The sequence below is a fragment of the Lutra lutra genome, chromosome 7 (genome assembly GCF_902655055.1).
Source record: "Lutra lutra chromosome 7, mLutLut1.2, whole genome shotgun sequence".
Lineage (NCBI taxonomy): Eukaryota > Metazoa > Chordata > Mammalia > Carnivora > Mustelidae > Lutra > Lutra lutra.
The window spans coordinates 52,590,814-52,612,401 of NC_062284.1; the positions used below are offsets into that span (position 1 = coordinate 52,590,814).

General features: G+C 36.9%; 2 protein-coding genes across 3 annotated transcripts; both read left to right on the plus strand.

Moving 5' to 3' along the window:
* Positions 1 to 5,577: 5,577 nt before the first annotated feature.
* On the plus strand, positions 5,578 to 6,516 carry LOC125104425 (olfactory receptor 4F6-like). The gene has a single exon (XM_047737054.1). It carries the CDS (start codon positions 5,578 to 5,580, stop codon positions 6,514 to 6,516), a length of 939 nt encoding a protein of 312 aa, XP_047593010.1.
* Positions 6,517 to 16,895: 10,379 nt separating this feature from the next.
* Positions 16,896 to 20,063, plus strand: LOC125105016 (olfactory receptor 4F6-like). 2 transcript variants are annotated; one of them, XM_047738026.1, is made up of 2 exons: positions 16,896 to 17,814; positions 20,050 to 20,063. In XM_047738026.1, the coding sequence occupies exons 1-2, from the start codon at positions 16,896 to 16,898 to the stop codon at positions 20,061 to 20,063; spliced, it is 933 nt and encodes a 310-aa protein (XP_047593982.1). The 2 variants fall into 2 exon arrangements, with proteins under 2 accessions (XP_047593982.1, XP_047593981.1); XM_047738025.1 differs by lacking the exon at positions 20,050 to 20,063 and having other exon boundaries at positions 16,896 to 17,834.
* Positions 20,064 to 21,588: the final 1,525 nt, after the last annotated feature.

Consider the following 21,588-nt stretch of genomic DNA (forward strand, 5'->3'; position numbering starts at 1 on the left):
TCTTGAGGAAGTCCCAAAAGTTCATTTTCACTTTCGTTTCCTTTGCGTTTGGAGACATATCTTGAAAGAAGTTGCTCTGGCTAATATCAAAGAGGTTACTGCCTATATTCTCCTCTAGGATTCTGATGGATTCCTGTATCACGTTGAGGTCTTTTATCCATTTGAGTTTATCTTTGTGTACGGTGTAAGAGAATGGTCGAGTTTCATTCTTCTACATATAGCTGTCCAGTTTTCCCAGCACTATTTATTGAAGAGACTGTCTTTTTCCACTGTATATTTTTTCCTGTTTTGTCAAAGGTTATTTGACCATAGAGTTGAGTGTCCATATCTGGGCTCTCTACTCTGTCCCACTGGTCTATGTGTCTGTTTTTATGCCAGCACCATGCTGTCTTGGTGATCACAGCTTTGTAGTAAAGCTTGAAATCAGGTAATGTGATGCCGCCAGTTTTATTTTTGTTTTTCAACATTTCCTTAGCGATTCAGGGTCTCTTCTGATTCCAAACAAATTTTAAGATTATTTGCTCCAGGTCTTTGAAAAATACTGGTGGAATTTTGATCGGAATGGCATTAAAAGTATAGATTGCTCTAGGCAGTATAGACATCTTAATAATGTTTATTCTTCTGATCCAAGAGCATGGAATGGTCTTCCATCTTTTTGTGTCTTCTTCAATTTCTTTCATGAGTGTTCTGTAGTTCTTCGAGTACAGATCCTTTACCTTTTTGATTAGGTTTATTCCCAGGTATCTTATGGTTCTTGATGCTATAGTCAATGGAATCAATTCTCTAATTTCCCTTTCTGTATTTTCATTCAATACCAAAAGATTGAGATTATTCGGGGCGCCTGGGTGGCTCAGTGTCTTAAGCCTCTGCCTTCGGCTCAGGTCATGATCTCGGGGTCCTGGGATCGAGTCCCGCATCGGGCTCTCTGCTCAGCAGGGAGCCTGCTTCCTCCTCTCTCTCTGCCTGCCTCTCTGCCTACTTGTGATCTCTGTCTGTCAAATAAATAAATAAATAATCTTAAAAAAAAAAAAGATTGAGATTATTCCCTGCACATTCTCTGATCACTATGCTTTGAAACTGGAGCTCAATCACAAGGAAAAGTTTGGAAGGAACCCAAACACCTGGAAGCTAAAGACCACCTTGCTTAAGAATGCTTGGATCAACCAGGAGATCAAAGAAGAACTGAAAAAATTCATGGAAACCAATGAGAATGAAGACACTTCAGTCCAAAACCTATGGGATACAGCAAAGGTGGTCCTAAGGGGGAAATACATAGCCATCCAAGCCTCCCTCAAAAAAATGGAAAATCCAGAATACACCAGCTGTCTGTAAACCTTAAAGAACTGGAGAATCAACAACAAAGCAAACCAACTCCACACATAAGAAGGGAAATAATCAATATTAGAGCAGAGATCAATGAGGTAGAAACCAGAGATAAAGTAGAACGTATGAATGAAACTAGAAGCTGGTTTTTTGAAAGAATCAATAAGATCGATAAACCATTGTCCACACCAATCCAAAAGAAAAGAGAGAAAGCCCAAATTCATAAAATTATGAATGAAAAGGGAGAGATCACAACTAACACCAAGGAAGTACAAACAATCATCAGAAGTTATTATCAACAGTTATATGCCAATAAGCCAAGCAACCTAGATGAAATGGATGCATTCCTGGAAAACTATAAACTCCCCAAATTGAACCAGGAAGAAATTGACAACCTGCATAGTCCAATATCTAGTAATGAGATTGAAGCAGTGATCAAAAGCCTCCCAAAAATCAAGAGCCCACGACCTGATGGATTCCCTGGGGAATTCTACCAAACTTTCAAAGAAGAAATAACACCTATTCTCCTGAAGCTGTTTCAAAAAATTGAAGCAGAAGGAAAACTCCCAGACTCTTTCAATGAAGTCAGCATTACCTTGATCCCCAAACCAGGCAAAGACCCTACCAAAAAGGAGAATTTCAGACCAATATCACTGATGAATATGGATGCTAAGATTCTCAACAAGATCCTAGCAAACAGGATCCAACAGCACATTAAAAAGATTATCCACCATGACCAGGTGGGATTCATTCCTGGGCTACAAGGATGGTTCAACATTTGCAAATCAATCAATGTGATAGAACAAATTAATAAGAGAAGAGAGAAGAACCACATGGTCCTCTCAATGGATGCAGAAAAAGCATTTGACAAAATCCAGCATCCATTCCTCATTAAAACGCTTCAAAGTATAGGGATAGAGGGAACATTCCTGAACTTCATCAAATCTATGAAAGACCCACAGCAAATATCATCCTCAATGGGAAAAAGCTCACAGCCTTCCTGTTGAGATAAGGAACATGACAAGGATGTCCACTCTCACCACTCTTGTTCAACATAGTATTAGAAGTCCTAGCAACAGCAATCAGACAACAAAGAGAAATAAAATGTATCCAAATTGGCAATGAAGAAGTCAAACTCTCTCTCTATTCACAGATGACATGATTCTTTATATGGAAAACCCAAAAGACTCCACCCCCAAACTGCTAGAACTCATACAACAATTCAGCAACGTGGCAGGATACAAAGTCAATGTACAGAAATCAGTGGCTTTCTTATACACTAACAATGAAAATACAGAAAGGGAAATTAGAGAATAGATTCCATTTACTATAGCACCTACCTGACCTTAATACTAGCATTATGCTGGCCTCATAGAATGCATTTGGGAGTTTTTCCCTCCTCTTTGATTTTTTTGGAAAGGCAGGAGAAGGACTGGTGTCTTTTAAAAATAATTTTGTTAAATAAAAGCCATATATACATATTCACTTTGAACTGGACCCCACAATTATATGTGTAGTTTGAGTGCAGGCAGAGTATCTGGAGGCATAATCTATAGGACTTCAATGAACTTACTTCCCAACCTTCATTTGAATCTTTAGGTCTGAATATGTATGAAGATGATGAAAATAGATGAGGAAGATCCTTCTACTATACCCTCTTCTTCTGCCTGTCTTGCTTGACCTAGGATAGGGTCATCAAGCTTCTATGTAACAGACCAAATCATATGGGCCATATGGTCTCTGTTCCAACTATTCACCTCTGCTTATTGTAGCACAAAGGAGCTATACACAGTACATAAACAAATGGTTGTGGCTATGTTCCAATAAACTTTATTTGAGGGATGGGCAGTTGCCCAAATTTGGCCTATGGGTGATAATTTTCCAGCTCCTAATCTAGAATAACATATTTAAGCTTTTTTATTTTGTTCACAGCTCATCATGGTCCTGTATCACTTATGTCCAGTTAGAATCCAAAATGATTAAAGAAAAAAATAGTTACATGAGAATATTTACTTATTCATTCATTCATTCAATACATTTTTAGTGTTACATAATAAATTTTGGAATAAGTAACAGATAAACATCTTGGATAAGAAAGAATCATGAATGCTTATGAGTATTCCCCCCTTGGATAAAGCGTTTTGCTTGTTCAAAAAGAAAATATTGAACATATGGCTCAACTCTCCCACTCTGTAAATGACAGGATCTGCAATAATTGTGGAAGATTTCTCACTCTTCCCAACTCAGTAAATCTAAGTAGGATCACATTTCAACATTTCCTGTTCTAAATGGTACTTATTTTCCATCCATCCAGCATGTTATCTTGCCTAATATATAGGAGATATTCTAACACCTACCTTCTTTTTTTTAACACTCACCACCAAGTAACTCTTCTGATATATTTTTTTTTCCTTTTGGGAAAATTAACATGCCTCACAGATCTGATTCCCAAGAGAAATCAATAAAAGGCTAGTTATTAGAGATCTGAGAAACATCTATGGGTCAGTAACACTACTACTACTAATTAACTCTATTCTCACTGGGAAGAAACATATATTTTTGTCTTGGAGATGATTATACTACAAAGCATAAATCAAAACTACTGAGTTCCTACAAATGTGGCTACATACCTTAGAACAGAACAGGTAGGTCAAAAAATGCTCCCAATGTTGAGCAATACTACAGTAAACTCTCTCTCCTTATACTCCCATTCCACTTTCTCTTTCTTTTCTGTCTTTACACATTCTGTCACTAGTTATTCCAATCTCTTTAACACCATTCTTACTATTGTAATAACGAAATTATATCATGACCTAAGAAGGAGCTATTTCTGAAGGAATTAACATTTATGATGTCTCTTTGGTGGACTGATATCTCAAGGATCTTGTATCTCTCAGCACTTTCTTCACCGTCTTGTGTGATACTCCACATTTCCCACTGTGAGGACCAAATATGGTAAATCTGTCTTGCCCACTCCATTTCCGCTCATGCCCCTACCAAACTACACAAATGGAAATGATACTTTCCCCTCATAAAGGGAATGTTGGGATAAGTCATTTCCCTCAATTTGGCATATTTGATAAAACATTTGATGATGTTAGCCAATGACTATGTCAAGAATTAGAGGGAATGGGGCACCTGGGTGGCTTACTGGGTTAATGCCTCTGCCTTTGGCTTGAGTCCTGATCCCAGTGTCCTGGGATCGAGCCCCACATCAGGCTCTCTGCTCAGCGGGGAGCCTGCTTCCTCCTCTCTCTCTTCCTGCCTCTCTGCCTACTTGTGATCTGTTTGTCAAATAAATAAATAAATAAAATCTTTTAAAAAAAGAATGAGAGAGAGAATGGTAAGAATAAATATGAGTTAATAGAACTAGTGTCCGTCAGTTCTGAAAAGGACCTCTATTAGAGGCAAGTTAAGATGGCTAAGAGAACAGATTAAAAGGAAAATTCATGAATATGGTGCAACAGTGACAGGACATGATACAATGAGTTTTGGACAGCTTGGAAACCTAGTGTATCATGATTACACCTAGATTACAAAATCTCTCTCAATCCTAGCAAAGCACAGAGAAGCTGTTTCTCTGAGTCTTCTGACACTCTTTTTCTGAGGTTTGGAGAGTCACTTAATTAAAGTGTATCATAATTCTCCCAGTGATTTGTTGCAATCACAAGTATTGTAAACTACAGTTTCAGAGGACAAAGCCTTTTCATTTTCTGTAAGCATTCCTCTCAGATTCAATAGTATTTCACTAATTGTCTGCTGACTATTCTATGAGTGATTAATGTCTGAGATTTCACAGAAATGAAGTAAAAGAATAATCAGAGAGTATATGCTGCTAGAATATGCATATACAGATATGATTAAATTTGAATATTCAAATTATGGTTGACTATTCATGACACAAAATGTGTTTTCTTGAATATAAATAGAAAAGACTAAAGAAGCACAATGAGAAAGGTAAAGAGGCTCTCTACCAGGGAGTGTTACTCTTTGCTCTTAATTCCTCCATGTTTCAAGTGATGTTTCCTTCTCTCTCTAATCTAACTTCTAATTATCTCATTTGTCCTATTATTTATCTTCCTTTCACCTGCCCTCTCTGTATGTTTTCCAGCTTCACATTTGGCATTTGCAACACAGTTCCCACAAAATCATCGATGGGCAAGCAACATATTAATGTTCAGTTCGCATATTTCTCAATTCTTCCTTATTTTCTACCTTCAGAATACTCCATCATTTTCTCTACTGATTGAGCCAATGGGTACAACAAATGATTCTGTGGTATCTGAATTTGTATTGATTGGACTTTCCAATTCATGGGAGATGCATCATTTTCTTTTTTGGTTCTTCGCTATGTTCTACATGGGGATTATCCTGGGAAACCTCTTCATTGTATTCACAGTAATTATTGACTTTCATTTACACACCCCTATGTACTTCCTATTGGCCAACCTCTCTCTACTTGATCTAGGTCTGTCCTCTACCACAGTGCCCAAAATGATCTCTGATCTTTTCACTGACTGCAACATCATTTCTTTTCCAAAATGTATGATACAGATATTTTTTATTCATGTCATGGGTGGAGTTGAGATGGTGCTGCTCATAGCCATGGCATATGACCGGTACACTGCAATCTGTAAGCCTCTCCACTATCTGACAATCATGAGCCCCAAAACATGTGTTTCCTTTGTAGTGGCTGCCTGGATAGTGGGGATAATCCATGCTGTATCTCAGTTTGTTTTTGTCATAAACTTGCCCTTCTGTGGCCCTAATGAAGTAGATAGTTTTTACTGTGATTTTCCTCGGGTCATGAAACTTGCTTGTGTAGACACTTACAAGCTAGAGTTTGTAATCATCGCTAACAGTGGGTTTATATCCATGGCTACCTTCTTCTCTTTAATTATATCCTATATCTTCATTTTGGTAACTGTCTGGAAACGTTCTTCAGGGGACTTGTCCAAAGCATTTGTCACACTGTCAGCTCACATCACTGTAGTGATTTTGTTTTTTATGCCATGTATGTTTCTCTATGTGTGGCCTTTCCCTACAACATCGCTGGATAAGTACTTGTTCATTGTTGACTTTGCTATCACCCCCGTCTTGAATCCTACCATCTATACATTAAGAAACAAAGACATGAGAGTGGCCATGAGAAGACTGGGCAAATGGATTGTGGGTCCTAGTGGGATCTCATAATGAATGCAGTAGATCCACATACAATATGCTTCAGGATCACTAAGAACACTGCAGTTCACATGACTGTCATCATTACTATGGTAAGAACTACTATTTGGAGAAATAATTCAACAAAGGTCTACCTATAGAAATTGACTGAGTTAGAGCTGACTTTATTTTGTTAACCACAGAAAATAAACTGACTTCACCTACTTCCATCATGAAGAGTTATGAGAATAGAAAACTGAGCTAATTTGTAGGAATAAACTTAACATTCAAATACCATTTTCTGGATGACATTTTCTGGGAATTGATAATTGTGTTTATTCTCAATTATAAATGAATACCTCAAAATGATAAATATATCTCATTGTAAACTTATGGACTTAATAGATAAAATGTGACTTTGAGTCAATCAAAATCAATAAATTCTATTTTTTAATTCCTAATTCAATTTTAACTTAGAAAAGAACAAAATTAACTATGTGTTACTTATATTTAGCCCCCAAACACAAACTTGACTTTGTCAGTTTAGGATGCTATTTTAGTTTTGTGTTTAGATTTGAGTGATTATAAGTAGAAAGAGAATTTTCCTTAACACTGTCAATATTTTAGATAAATACAAACCAGAGCTTTTTGCACTTTTGTCTACCTTTGTATTATTCTATATTTCTAGTCATTCCAATATTGAATCACCTGGTTTATTTTTTTAAAAAAAAAGTATAAAAATAATAGCTATTCCAAAGGAGAATAATCACCCTGGGATGTGCAATTAGAGGCCCTGGATTTCTTGAATATGGTTTCTTGGTCCAAGTTTGATAGTCTTAGATAAATGTCAAACCAAAAATGGTAAGGCATATTCAATTTATATTGTTTCCACATTTGTAATAAATTCTTTATTAAAGTTAACACTTAACATTTTCATTTATTTGTTTCTACTGCTCTCTAAATAAAATATGCTCAATTAATGAAACTAATGTCTATGTATTTTGTCCAGTGTGTTTCTAGGAACTTTTCCAGTAACGTTTCTGCTACCTCCGTGTAAATTAACCATTAATACTTCTTTTAACATCGGGCACCTGGGTGGCTTAGTCAGTTAAGCATCAGCCTTCAGCTCAAGTCATGATCCCAGGGTCCTGGGATCCAGCCGTACATCTGGCTCCCACTCAGCTGGAAGCCTGCTTCTCCTTCTCCCTTTGCCTGCTGCTCCCCCTGTCCCTGCTCATGCATGTGCTCAGGCTTGCTCTCTCTCTCTCTCTCTCTCTCTCTCTGTCAAATAAATAAATAAAATCTTAAAAATAAATTACTTCTTTTAACACTTTGGTATTCATCTGGATGGGAAGTTCTTCTTTACTTGATCATTGCTAACCACTCCCCTCTTTCAAATATTTCACTGGATTCTCACTGGGCTTTTCCTCCTACTCTTTGGTAAATTCCTTCCCAGTAGCAGTTCACTGGGCTTCTCTCAATCAGCTCCATCACCAAACTCAGCGTTCCTAAGAATTGTATTTTTGTCCTTTTCTCACTCCATATTCTATGCCTTAGGGACAAACATTCCCTTGGCTTTAATTACCATATCATCTAAGAGCTTTTATTCTTAAGCCAATGTATTATTTTTTGAGTTCCTACTTCATAAATCTGTCTGCTGACTTGATGATTCAAGGGCATCTCCCATTCAGCAGATCTGAAACTAAACTCATCTCATCCTTGAACCTGTTAGTCTTTCAGGTCCCTAGTCAATAAGTAGTGCTAATATTTACCCAGTTCTTCAATGTAAAATCTAGGAGTAATAATGGATTCCTCCCTTCCTGAATCCCTAATATTCATTAAATCTGCAAATGCTATTAATTACAACTTCTAAACACCTCTTCAGTATGCCCCCTGTTCTCTTCTAAATATCAAATATTGTCTAAGAATTCACATGTCATTTTTCAAAAAGAATATTAAGTCACCTATGTGACTTCCAACTTCAATTCTTGTTTGCCTTCATTCTCATTATCTACATTCAGAATGAGAGTTTGTTTTTTTGTTGTTGTTGATTTTTTTTTTTTGAGAGACAAAGCATGGGTACACACACATATGCACAGGGAAGAATAGCAGAGGGAGAGAGAGAGAGAAAAAATCTCAAGCAAGCTCCATGCTCAGCTTGGAGCCCAACATGGGTCTTGATCTCAAGACCTGAGATCATAACCTGAGCTGAAATTAAGAGTCCAACACTTAACCAAATGAGCTACCCAGACACCCCAGATTTTTTTGAAATATAAATCTAAGCATGTGATCCTTCTATTTAAGACCCCCTCACATACTTGCCACTACTCTTAAATTAAAATACAAACTCCTTTTCAAGATTAATTAGGCCACACAAGACCTGGCCCTTATCTTCCCCTGAAGCCTAAGAGGACAACATGCTCTTGCTCTACAATTCCAGAGGCAATTTGGTTTTCTTTTGCTTGCCTAAAAAAATTATTCTTTCTTATCTTAAGGTTTGCACTGGCCAACTATTCTGTCTGAAACATTTGTCTTTTATGCTTTATTCATTCTTTAAATTTCGTGTTTTATCAAGAAATGCTTCCCAGAACCTGGGTCCAAGAGAGCTCCTTACATTGTATATTATTATAGCATTCCCTAGTATAATTTCTGTAACATTAGCCATACTCATAATATCTTATTTATTGTATGTCTTCCTCATTACATTTTAAACTCCATGTGAGGAAAGTCTGTGTCAATCATGTTTACTGCTATCACATCTGTATAATTGTACAGAAAATCTTTGATGAATATTTATCATTAAATAAATGAATAAAATCGACAAAGAGTTTAAAAAGAGCAGTGTTGAATGAGTTGTTGATTATTATCTGGGCTTTCTTTTTAACTTTTATTTTATACATTTTTTTAAGATTTATTTATTTTAGAGAGAGAGTGAGAGTGAGCAGGGAGGAGAGGGGCAGAGGGAGAGGAAGAGCTTCCTCAAGCACACTTCCTGCTGAGCATGGAGCCCAACATGAAGCCTGAGACTCTATCCCAGGACCCATGAGATAATGACCTTATCCAAAATCAAGAGTCAGCCACTTAACTGACTGAGCCACCCAGGCAACCCTCTTTACTTTCATTTTAGATAGAGAGTCACATCAAGCTGCAAGAATTAACACAGAGGTTCTAGTACCCTTCACTCACATTCCCTCATGGGAAAACCCGTAAAAGTATAGTTCAATATCACAACCAGGATATTGATGTTAACACAGTCAAGATGCAGAATATTTCTATCAGCACAAGGTTCCCTTCTGCTGCCCTTTTATACCCACACCCACTTCATCCTGCCCCTCCTTCCCTACCCCTGGGAAGTGCTAACCTGTTCCCTATTTTTATTATCTTGCTATTTCAAAAATATTATATATATGGAATCAAAAAGTAACTTTTGGGGATTGGCTTTTTTCTCAGCATAATTCCCTTGAGATTCTTTTCACTTGTTGAAGGACAACTGGGTTGTTTCTAGTTTGAGGTTATAATGACTAAAGTAGCTATAAACATTTAAGTACAGGCTTTTGTATAAACTTACATTTTCATTTCTCTGGAACAAATACCCAGGAGTAAAACTGCTGGATCATATACTCGTAGTTTCTGTTTTTGTTTTTTTTTTTTTTAATAAACTGCCAAACTGTTTCCCAGAATGGCTGTAGCATTTTACCCTCTTACCAGCTATGCAAGACAGACCCAATTTCACTGTATCTTCACCAGCATGTGGTGTGTCACTATGGTTTTTTTTTTTTAATTTAGCTATTCTGATAGATGTGACAAGATCGCTCATTGTGGTTTTACTTTTCATTTCACTTACAACTAATGATGTTGAACATCTTTTCATGTGTTTATTTGTCATCTGTACATCCTCTTCAGGGAAAAAAGGTCTCTTCACATCTTTTGTCCATTTTCTAATCAGATTGCTTTAAATGCGTTCTTGGGAATCTTTATATATTCTGAATACTAGTCCTTTATCAGATACATGTTTGGCAAAATGTTTTTCCTCTCTGTAATTTGTCTCTTTATCTTCCAAACAAGGTTTTTCCCAGAGTAAAAGTTTTTAATTTTGATGAAGTCCAATTTCTCATCTCAGTGTTTACATCTACCAATTGTTTTTCCATTTAGTTTGAAATCTTTCCAGTTCTTGCTATAAAAATGATTTTTTAATTGCAATTAGGACACTTGCATGTTATGTAATGAGACTCTGAGTCTTATTTAAATCTTCTGTTTTAACTCACTTTTTGTGATACCACTCTTGCAGGGGGAAGGGGAGCACAGTCTCACCATTACCAGTGAAGGTAGAAGTCCAGGGGTACACTTGTTACAGGTAGGTGGAAGTGGGAGTTCCAGGGCCCCACATAGTCCTCACTGACCCTGCAAAGGGGGTGGCCTCACCCCTACGTGGCAATAGTGGAAGTCTCAACTCTCTTTTAGAACCTCCTCAGATACAGCCCAGCAGGGAGAAGAGAAGTGCCTCAGTACTGCTGAGTGGGGATGGAAGTCCAGGCTCTCACAGTCTCTAATAATACCATGGGGTATTTGGGGGCCTTCTTACAAGCTGGCAGGGATGAAAGTCCCAGACTCCTGCCCAGTCTTCTCTGACACCAGCCTGGTAAAGAGAACACAGAATGTGACCTGTGAGGGTAGCAGTATAGATGACCACTAGGTCTTTGTTGATGTAGGTAAACGTAGGGCCACAGCTTGTTCTGTGCTATTTGGCTGAAGTAGAACAGTTATTGTCTAAAACTTTTCTATCTTACTATGTTTCCCTTTTCCTGGGTCCTGGCTTGGTGAGAACAGGCTTTTATTGGGACTTTTAAAAACTCTGCCCACCAGCATTTCCCAGTTACCTCCTTCTTCAGCTCCAGGTGTGTGTGGGGTAGAGGAGAAGTAGACTTGCCTTAGAGAATGAAAGCAACTGCTTTCCAGCTGCTCACTGTGGTCCATGGACCCTTGTTCATTAGGCCTTTCACTGGTGGTCTATTATTGGTACATCTCCTCCTGGGAGATGTGGGACTGTGTCTGCTTGCTCTTAACCATCAGCCTCTGTGCTGTCAGCAAGCAGCACCTGCACCTAGTACTCTAGCATGTAGCCTTCTGCACATGAAGTGCTCCAGCTCCTACAGCTCCTGGGAGGAAGAGGCTGATACTGCAGAGGTGTTCCTCATCCCTCCAGCTCAGTGACCTGGGTTGAGCTCAGGTTCCTGCTCTGGCTGCCTTTAGCCCCAGTCCAACAGTGTGGGAAGGGGGCTAGAAAGGGGAAAGGGAGAGCAGGTCCCAGAGAGCCACCTCCTGCCCCAAATTCCCTCCCCACTGCCCTATTAGCTTCCTTTTTATATTTGCTTAGTCATAGAATTAAAGTACCTAATCCCCTTTTCTTTGTCTTAATTCACTTTCTGTATCTCTTTGTCAATTCTCTGCAGTGAAATCTACTGATAAGTTTTTTTTTTTTTGCTGGCTTCAGCCAGTTTAAATCTTGAGCCAGTTTTAGTTGTAAATCAGTAGACTTAATCCTCTCTGATACTTTAAGGTCTCATCAATTCTGCATTAACAGCCCCTGATCCTCTGTTAGCTCAGCAGTTTTCTTTGTCACCAAGCAAACCCAGGATCCATGCCCCAGGGGATCACTCACAAATCACAGTGTGCCCTATGCTTGGCTGGAGAATTTCCTAGGGCTTTATTTCTGTCTAGATTCTCCCTCATTCATCTTAATATACTATTCTGCCTGGTATCCAGTTGGCCATTTAGAATGCAGGCACATCAGGACAGAATACATTGACATGATAGAATGATTATGGGGCTGTGGAGTGTTCCCTGCCTTGCAATAGCCAGTGAGGCAGGGAGCTAACAAGAGAAACTTTCCTCCAATCTTGGAGTAGCTCTGCTTCCTCCAAGCAATTAAATTATCTTACTTCATCATATATATACCAACTCATGTCACTGACCATGCATTCCTATTTATTTTTAAATGTTTCTGCCGCATTATTCTCCAGTTTGTATCCTTACTTACATATTTTGAAATGTCATTGCTTTTCAAAAATTAATTTGACACTAACCATGATTCTGAAGCTATTCTAAAGAATAGCTTTTACCAATTTTCCATTGGTTCTCAAAAAGAGAACATAATATACAACTCTAAGCAAACACAGCTCAAAGATAGACACTTGACACTTTTGGACCCCATGAGAGCCTAAAGATCAGATTCTTTCTATCTACATATCAGATATAGATAAAGCCTTACTTCTTTACGGAAACAGTTTCTTGTTTCAGTTGTTTTCAGTTGTTTCAGTACCTTGTCATAGGTCTTAAGAATGAGCATCTCCCTCAAGGTAAATATGATCTTCTTACAAACACTCAAAATAACCTCCTATATTTTTCCTCTTTTGTGTTTGTATCTGTTTTCCACTGATCTCTTCAGAAATTAATCCAATAATGTACAAATTTTAGTTCTATCTAGTCAACTCAGGAAAAATAAAGGTTAAATGCATTCAAGAAGACTTTCATCTTCTAAACTCCAAAGTTTGGGACTACCTACAAAGGTAAACATTTGCTATAACTGATAATAGGAAAGTGATCTATTTATTACCCTCCTGTCAGTTGTAAGAATTATCTTTACATATCGGGGGTTTTACATGTATTTCTTCAAGTCTGGTCCTACAAGTGGTGGTATGTCTGTCCACTCAGGATATGTTTTCACACCCCCAGCCCCTCATCTCAGTGCATCTAAGCATTTCATCCCAAAGATCAGGGATTTTTTTTTAAGTTTTTATTTATTTATTTGAGAGCAAGAGAGTGAGAGACAGCATGAGAGGGGAGAAGGACAGAGGGAGAAGCAGAGTTCCTGTGGAGCTGGGAGCCTGATGCAGGACTTGATCCTGGGACTCCAGGATCATGACATGAGCTAAAGGCAGTCATTCAACCAACTAAGCCACCCAGGTGTCCCGATACATAGGGATATTTTTATACAAACCAACATATTGCCTCAAATCTTCCCTCTTCCCCTCTGTTGCATTACCAGACAATTTCTTTTTCATTATTTCTCTCAGGGAGAAACCAATGTGACTCAAAGATTTAGTCCCCCAGGAGAAACTAATAATGGGCTTGGCATTGGCCTTCTCTGAGACAACAGTAGGTCATTCTCCTGTGCATCTAATTAGCTTATTTCCTATTTTGAAGAATCATATATAGCTTTGTCTTTGAAGGAAGATTATGTACAGAAAATAAGACTGAATTCTCTGAATTTCTATTCTTCCAAAAATGTAAATCCTGTGGCTGAACAGGCAGGTAGGAAAGTTTTTTTAATTATAAAACTGCACCTGTCATGGTTGTGTCCCTCTCTCACTCCCCCTTAACTCCACTTCAGTATCTGTTCCTCTGTAAAATATTAGTGTCAGAAGTTTTCTTGTTTTGAAAATATTTTTGTCCTGTTATTCTACATCATCACTCTTTTATTTTCAAATTTCAATCATTGCATTGTCTTATCAAATCAATTCTACACACACACATAGAGAGACACATGCACGCCATTTGATATATTCAGTTTGTGAAGGTTTTTCAAGATTCGGGTGTTTCTGATTTTTGTGCTCTACAACTTATTTTAAACTTTTCATTGTGTAAAACAGACATCTGGCTTCAGCTATTCATGCCTTTTTGAGAATCAAATTCTGTTTTAAACAAAAGGAAGGAAGTCTCAATCCCCCATCTCCAGGATTCTGGTGTGATTCCCTCTCCTTCAGTATTACTTTCCTCCACATTTGAAGGAATCAGCCAATGCCTAGTCTGAGAGGCTATTCTCAGAGTCAGAAAGCTTCTGGCCCCATGCCAGGGGATGGTACAGGTACAGAGGAGCTGATAGCTATAAGTTCTGAGATGGAACTATTTAAGGATTGACCAGGATATGTGATGAAACAGGAAAGAGGGTTAAGAAGAGCAATTTCCTATGGCAAGAAAAAAAAAGTCAGGAAGGGAAGGCCAATTTTATTTTATTTTATAAAGATTTTGTTTATCTAACAGAGAGACACAGTGAGAGAGGGAACCACAAGCAGGGGAGCAGCAGATTAAGAGGGAGAAGTAGGTTCCCTGCTGAGTAGGGAGCCCAATGTGGGGCGCCATCCCAGGACCCTAGGATCATGACCTGAGCCGAAGGCAGACACAACAACCAAGCCACCCAGGTACCCCAGAAGGCCAATTTTATTTGAATAAAAACTCAGGCTTGAATAGGGCACTTCCAAATAGGTTAAAGTAATCCTTTCAAATATAAATAATTCTATATTTTTAATATAATTCTATACATTATATATATAAATTATTATAATTTATACTTTATATAAATATAAAATATTATATAATTATATAAATAAACCTATATTTTTCTAGATTTTTCATGACTCTATTTAAGCAGATATAGAATATTACTGAGGAAGACCTCTGGACTGGACATTAGGCTGACTTCTAACTCTGGCTCTGTGAATATATCACTGGGAATGCACTGTCTAGCCATTTGAATGAAGTAACTGAACAAGATTCTCTTGAAGTTCTTTCCCACTTCTATACAAATCTATAATTCTGATTGTCTTATTTGTTTAATATGTTTCTATATTTTCTATTTAAAGATGGGTCTCCCCAGGCCCTCAATGACTGAAAAATATTGTATCTCCAGCAGGAATGATACCAAACTCGATGGAGTCTTGTCTTCTGAACTCCTGAGATTCTCACAAAGTCACCAGGGTTTTCTAAAAAGGCAGAGAAACAAGTGCATGGTCTTTTTCTCTCTCAGATCATGAGAATTTCCCCATCAATGATATATGCTAATTCCAGATGTTTGTAGTAAAAAGGGCAGAAATCTCTTCACTCAGTTAAACACTCACTTTTTATGTACATAGAACAGGATTATACCAGGAAATACAAGCTTAGGAGAAGATATTATTAAATCAAATTCTCTATGTATTTGTGAGGGCTACTGTTTTGTTTCTTCTATGAATAATTTAGTACCTATTTCTAGGAAATTCGTTCATCACTTATTTCCTAGGGTTTTTCTATGTGCCAGCCACTGTTTTAGGCAGGTGGTACAGTGTTAGATGAAGCAGAAAGGGTCCTATATCAAAAACTTTAATATTTATTTATGAAAAGCTATAAATATTAGAATGAAGGTAAGTAAAATAGTGCCTGGAGGCTGAACAGATGCTTTTGATCAGTTACTTCCTAAATTTTTTAGAGGTGATTCACCTGTCAGTTCACTGAGGCATCATGTTCAACCACTCTATTCTACCAAACCCCATTGCCGCACCCATGATTCATATGCTTAAAATCTTAACTTGTCTTTATCTCAGTGGTTATTTTCCCTATAGTTTGCTATTACTTTCCATCCTTCCAGTTAAAATATACCTAAAACAGTGAATGGAAACCCAAGTAAATTTCATACCCAAGTGTTTGTAATAAATCAATGTTGATTTAAACTATGGCAGGTACCTAAGCAAAGATGTGCCATGATCTACCAATACCTTTTTTTGAACATCATTTTATCCTCCCTATTTGACGTCTAGGAATTTATTTCTTCTCCTCACCCTCCTTTTATTTTCTTACACTCTTTCCCTTTGGTCTTCATTCTTCCCATATTTATGTGTTTTTTCCTGCCTATCCTTTACATGCTACTGACTGACTCCACAACTTTGAATATACTCAGTTCCATATTTTGCATTGTGATTGTCCATATTATAATAAAGTTCACAAATAGATTATATGTTATAAATGGAAGTTTAGAAACTTTAGGATAAAAGATTAATGTAGTGTTGGATTTTCCTGCTACAAAAATAATCACTCAAACTCCAGTACAAACACCATTTCAGCATACAAACCCAAAAGTAACACAGACTTCAAAAGTGTATTAACTGTTATTGTGTTAACTGTTATTATTCTACACTCATTTGTAATTTTTGTTTAATTTTATTATTCTTGATTATATTTTCAAATGTCTATTTTTTGTTAAAAAAATTTTTGTATGCTTATGTATACTCTTCTAATTTTCTAGGCATCAATATGTATTATTTTTGTTTTTAATTTTTATTACTTTCTTTTACCTAGATTCCTTGAGTTTAATTTGTACATCAATTTCTAACTTCTTAAGTTGCCTGATTACTCCATGTACTTGACTAAATAAGAGCAATTTAATGCAATAGACGGCCTCTGAGTGCGCTTTAGTCATACTACCAACCCATACTCTGAGTTCCCATTATTTCTAAGTAATTTACTATCAATTAAATAAAAGATCTGTCAATAATAAATTTAAATTATCAACATTTAACACATTGTGTGAGGCACTCCTCAAAGTTAATTCCTTCTCTCATTTCTTTCAGGTCACTTCAGAGTCTTCCCTTCCTTGTGATTCAATGGACAAAGTAAATGGCTCTGTCATAACTGAGTTTGTGTTACTAGGACTTGCACATTCCTTGGAAATGCAGGTTTTCCTTTTTCTTTTCTTCTCTTTGTTCTATGTGGGGATTATCTTGGGAAACCTCTTCATTATGTTAACAGTAATTTTGGATTCTCACTTACATTCCCCCATGTATATCCTGCTGGCCAACCTATCACTCATTGACCTAGGCCTTTCATCCACCACAGTTCCTAGGATGATCTCTGATCTTTTCAGTGGTTGCAAAATCATTTCTTTTCACAACTGCATGATACAAATGTTCTTTATTCATGTCATGGGAGGAGTTGAGATGGTACTGCTCATAGCCATGGCATATGACAGGTACACAGCAATTTGCAAGCCTCTCCACTATCTAACTACTATGAATCCCCAAATGTGCATGCTTTTGATAATGGCTGCTTGGATCATTGGGGTGATTCATGCTGTGTCTCAGTTTGTTTTTGTCATAAATTTACCTTTCTGTGGCCCTAATAATGTGGGGAGCTTTTATTGTGATTTTCCTAGAGTTATTAAACTTGCATGCATGGACACTTACAGACTAGAATTTGTGGTCACTGCCAACAGTGGCTTCATATCTATGGGCACCTTCTTTTTCTTAATTGTATCATACATCTTTATTCTGATAACTGTCAGACAACATTCTTCAAAAGATTTATCCAAAGCATTCATCACTCTGTCAGCTCACATCACTGTAGTGGTTTTATTTTTCACTCCATGCATGTTTCTCTATGTGTGGCCTTTCCCTACCAAGTCAATGGATACATTTTTTGCCATTGTGGACTTCGTCATCACTCCTGTATTAAATCCTGCCATCTATACTTTAAGGAACAGAGATATGAAGGTGGCAATGAGAAGGCTGAGCCGACAAGTTGTAAGTTCTAGGGAGATGCCATAACAGACTTCATTGGTAAGACCACAAGATGAATGTCATGGACTTTCAGGACCCTTGTGATCACCATGAACACTACGGATTATGTATAATTTCATTATTGCCTTTAAAAAAACTGAGAACTCTACATAAAAAGAGGTATTAGAACTTCACTTTCAAGTAGAGCTGTAGTAATTTCTGTTAAGTATGAAAAATAAACTATTATATATTCCTACCTACCTATAAAATTAAATTGCAATTTCATCAATGACCATACTCAATTTTCATGTAACTGTTTTATATTTCTATATAAATACATATATGCACATATGGTTAAGTTTTATTTATCAGTATCTTCATACTGATTATAAGCATCACTAGGAATCAATTAATATTTCTTGTGGAAATTATGTGCATCCAATGGATAAAATAGGAGTTTATACAAATTAACAGCCATTAAAAATCAAGAAACAATTCTCATCCTAATTATATGTTGTTAGATACATAAGCAGGCAACACTATGCTATAACTCTTAAGATTTGTTTTCAGTGTTTGTCAATGTATTTTGTACAATGTTACTTTATTTTTTAATTTTTAACATTTTTTTAACATCTTACTTTAATTTTATTTCCTCAGTGTTCCAAGATTCATTGTTTATGCACCACACCCAGTGCTCCATGCAATACATGCCCTCCTTTATACCCACCACCAGGCTCATCCATCTCCCCACTCTCCTCCCCTCCAAAACCCCATTTGTTTCCCAGAGTCCACAGTCTCTCACGTTTCATCTCCCCCTCCAATTTACTCCAATTCATTTTTCCATTCCTTTTCCTAATGTCCTCTGTGTTATTCCCTATGCTCCACAAGTAAGTGAAACCATATGATAATTGATGTTCTCTGCCTGACTTATTTCACTCAGCATAATCTCCTCCAGTCCTGTCCACATTGATACAAAAGTTCGGTATTCATCTTTTCTGATGGCTGTGTAATATTCCATTGTATATATGTACCATATTTTCTTTATCCATTCATCTATTACAGTGTTACTCTAGAAATAGACTCTACCATTTTGCATTATGCAAAATTTGTCTATGATCCATTTTTTTCAACAGTGAATTTCTATTGTCCTTGCAGTCTTCCTCAATGCCTTTCTTGAATCACCCTAAAAGAGTATCTACAATTATAAAAGTATTTCAAGGATCTTACTACCTAAAGAAAGGTCCCAACTCAGATCTCACTTTATTTAAGGTATCTGTACTTAAGTCATAGTGCTTAGGATAAACAGATGATTGACATCTTTACTTTTACTTTACTTTCCCAGGTAAAACATGGGAAGTCTGATAGGTCAAAGAGCACAATTGATAAATCACTTGGATGTATCCCTAAGACTGATTTAAGAAATATTAATTGTGATGACCCAGCTCAGTTGTATCTGCTGCATTGTAAGTAAAGATGCTCAATAAAATGGTAAATAAAATAAATGAGACTTTTTTTTACTATTGTTTAAGGTATTTTTTTCCTACATTTTATCTAAAAGTGGTAATAAATGCTATAAGCCATCTTCTTTGTATAATATCTAAAGCATTATTATTTATTGTCTCCTTAATCCATCTGGATTTTAACATTCACAACATTATCTTTGGTTTCACTATGATCCTTTTAAAAAGTCACCTTTAACAGAGAGGGGCATCTGGGTGGCTCAACTGGTTAAGCTTCTGCCTTTGGCTCAGGTCATGATCCCAGTGTCCTGGAATCTCACTCCAGAGCCCCATGTCAGGTTCCCTGGCTTCTCTTCCCATCCCACCCCTGCTCCTGCTCTCTCTCTCTCTTCAAATATATAAATTTAATTTTTAAAAAGTCACTTTTACAGAGAAAAATACCATATGATTTCACCGATAGGTGGAATCTCAAACACAAAACAAACAGACTCTTAAATACAGAAAAAAAACCTGATGGTTGCCACATGGCAGATGGGAGGGGTCATGGGAGAAATAGATACAGGGGATTCAGAGGTACAAACATCCAGTTATAATGTAAATAAACCACAGAAATGAAAAGTACAGCATATGGAATAAAGTCAATAATATTGTAATAATGTATGTTGACAGATGATGAATACACATACTGTGCTGAGCACTGAGTAATGTACAGAATTGTCAAATCAATGTGTTATACACTTGAAAGTAACATCACACTGTAAGTCAATTATCCTTCAATATGAAGAGAATAAAGGGAAACATAGATATAAGGAAATAAAGTTTCATTTGCACAGAAAAAAAAAAACCACCTTTAGATTCAGAGAAGTACTAGGAACACCTAAGGAAGCGAGGAAATTGTGACAAAAGCCCTGACTCACAAAGATTCTGTGTATATCCTTGAAGGAAAACCTGTGAAACCATATGGCTTAGGCTCAGTACTCAAACTTCAGGCTGGCTATTTCCAGATCTCCTCACCTGTCTCTGGTCACTCACAGATGGCTCTTAACCAAGTGATTTCCTAAAAGAGGACCAATCAGACACACTTTATTCTCTTGGAAATGTTTTACTTCAAGACAAAGTACAGAAAAGGAAAGTCTATACTCTTCCTTGCTCTTAAAATTGTTGCAGTCTCTTCCAGCTATGAAGGAAGTAGGTGGAATGATGAAAGTGAAGTATATTAGCAGAACTAACCACACTGTAGCATTTTATTGACAACGAGATGCTTCTATTAGTAAGAACCCATTTGGTAGAATTCAATTGTGTGTGCATCTTTAAGAAAAATGGAACGATCCTGTGAGGTCAGTTCAAATACTTAGAGAGTTAGGATGAATATTAACAGGAATTGCACTCATTGTGTTATAAAACAGGAAAGAAGAGATTAGCCTAGAAAATTCAGAAGGACTCAACACTTAGAACACTTGTATAACATACACTTTCTATTTAAGGATCATTTTTCCTATATACCCAGATGCAGTGTTCTCTTTCCCACCAATTTCCCTCCTTCCTGCAATTCCAATATAATCTAGTTTTGGATATTTCTTTCATAAAAAGTGCAGAACACACTCCTAGAGTTGTGGAATTTCATCTTTGAAGGCTTTTGGTCCAATGAGCTCATTTGTAAACAGGAAAACTAAGGCTTGGAGATTCTGAATCACAGGCCAAAATCATATGGTAACTTTTTACTAAAATCCCCAAGTCTCCTGACTTCAATCTCAGTGAAATTTATGAGGACTTTAGGTATTTTTCTTTAAAGAGAGGTAAAAGATATTTAGGACAAACATAACACCCTCAGTGTTGAATTTTAAGTTTAATCTAGTACTAAGGTAAGGATTTTCTTGTTCATTTGTAGCTGGCTCTTCATGAATGCTATAGCCAGTGTCGAAGCCTCTGGAGAACTTCTTCAATAAACTTAATGTTTAACTTAGAATCAATAGAATTATTCTCAAACTCCTTGAGCCATTTTTGAAGAATCAGATATGAGCTTTGAAAGGATTACATAGGTTGCAGGTCCCCTGTAACTGAGAATCCACCATCATTACTCACTCCTCCATAGCATACACTCAGGAAATGAGATGTCTTAACTCAGTGAGCAAGAAATTCCTCTTGCTGAGGAGCAGCATTTCTGAATTCTTACTTGTTATCATGGCATAAAGTCTTTTCACTTCAAAAGAGAAACCATTGGGCAGCTATCACATTTGGCATATTTCTTATGGAGATATGAGTATCAAGTCTGTCCTCTCAGTGAAATGAAATGGTTGCAGCAAGTGCCATTCTAAGTTGCATACTTTAATTCTTAAGAACCA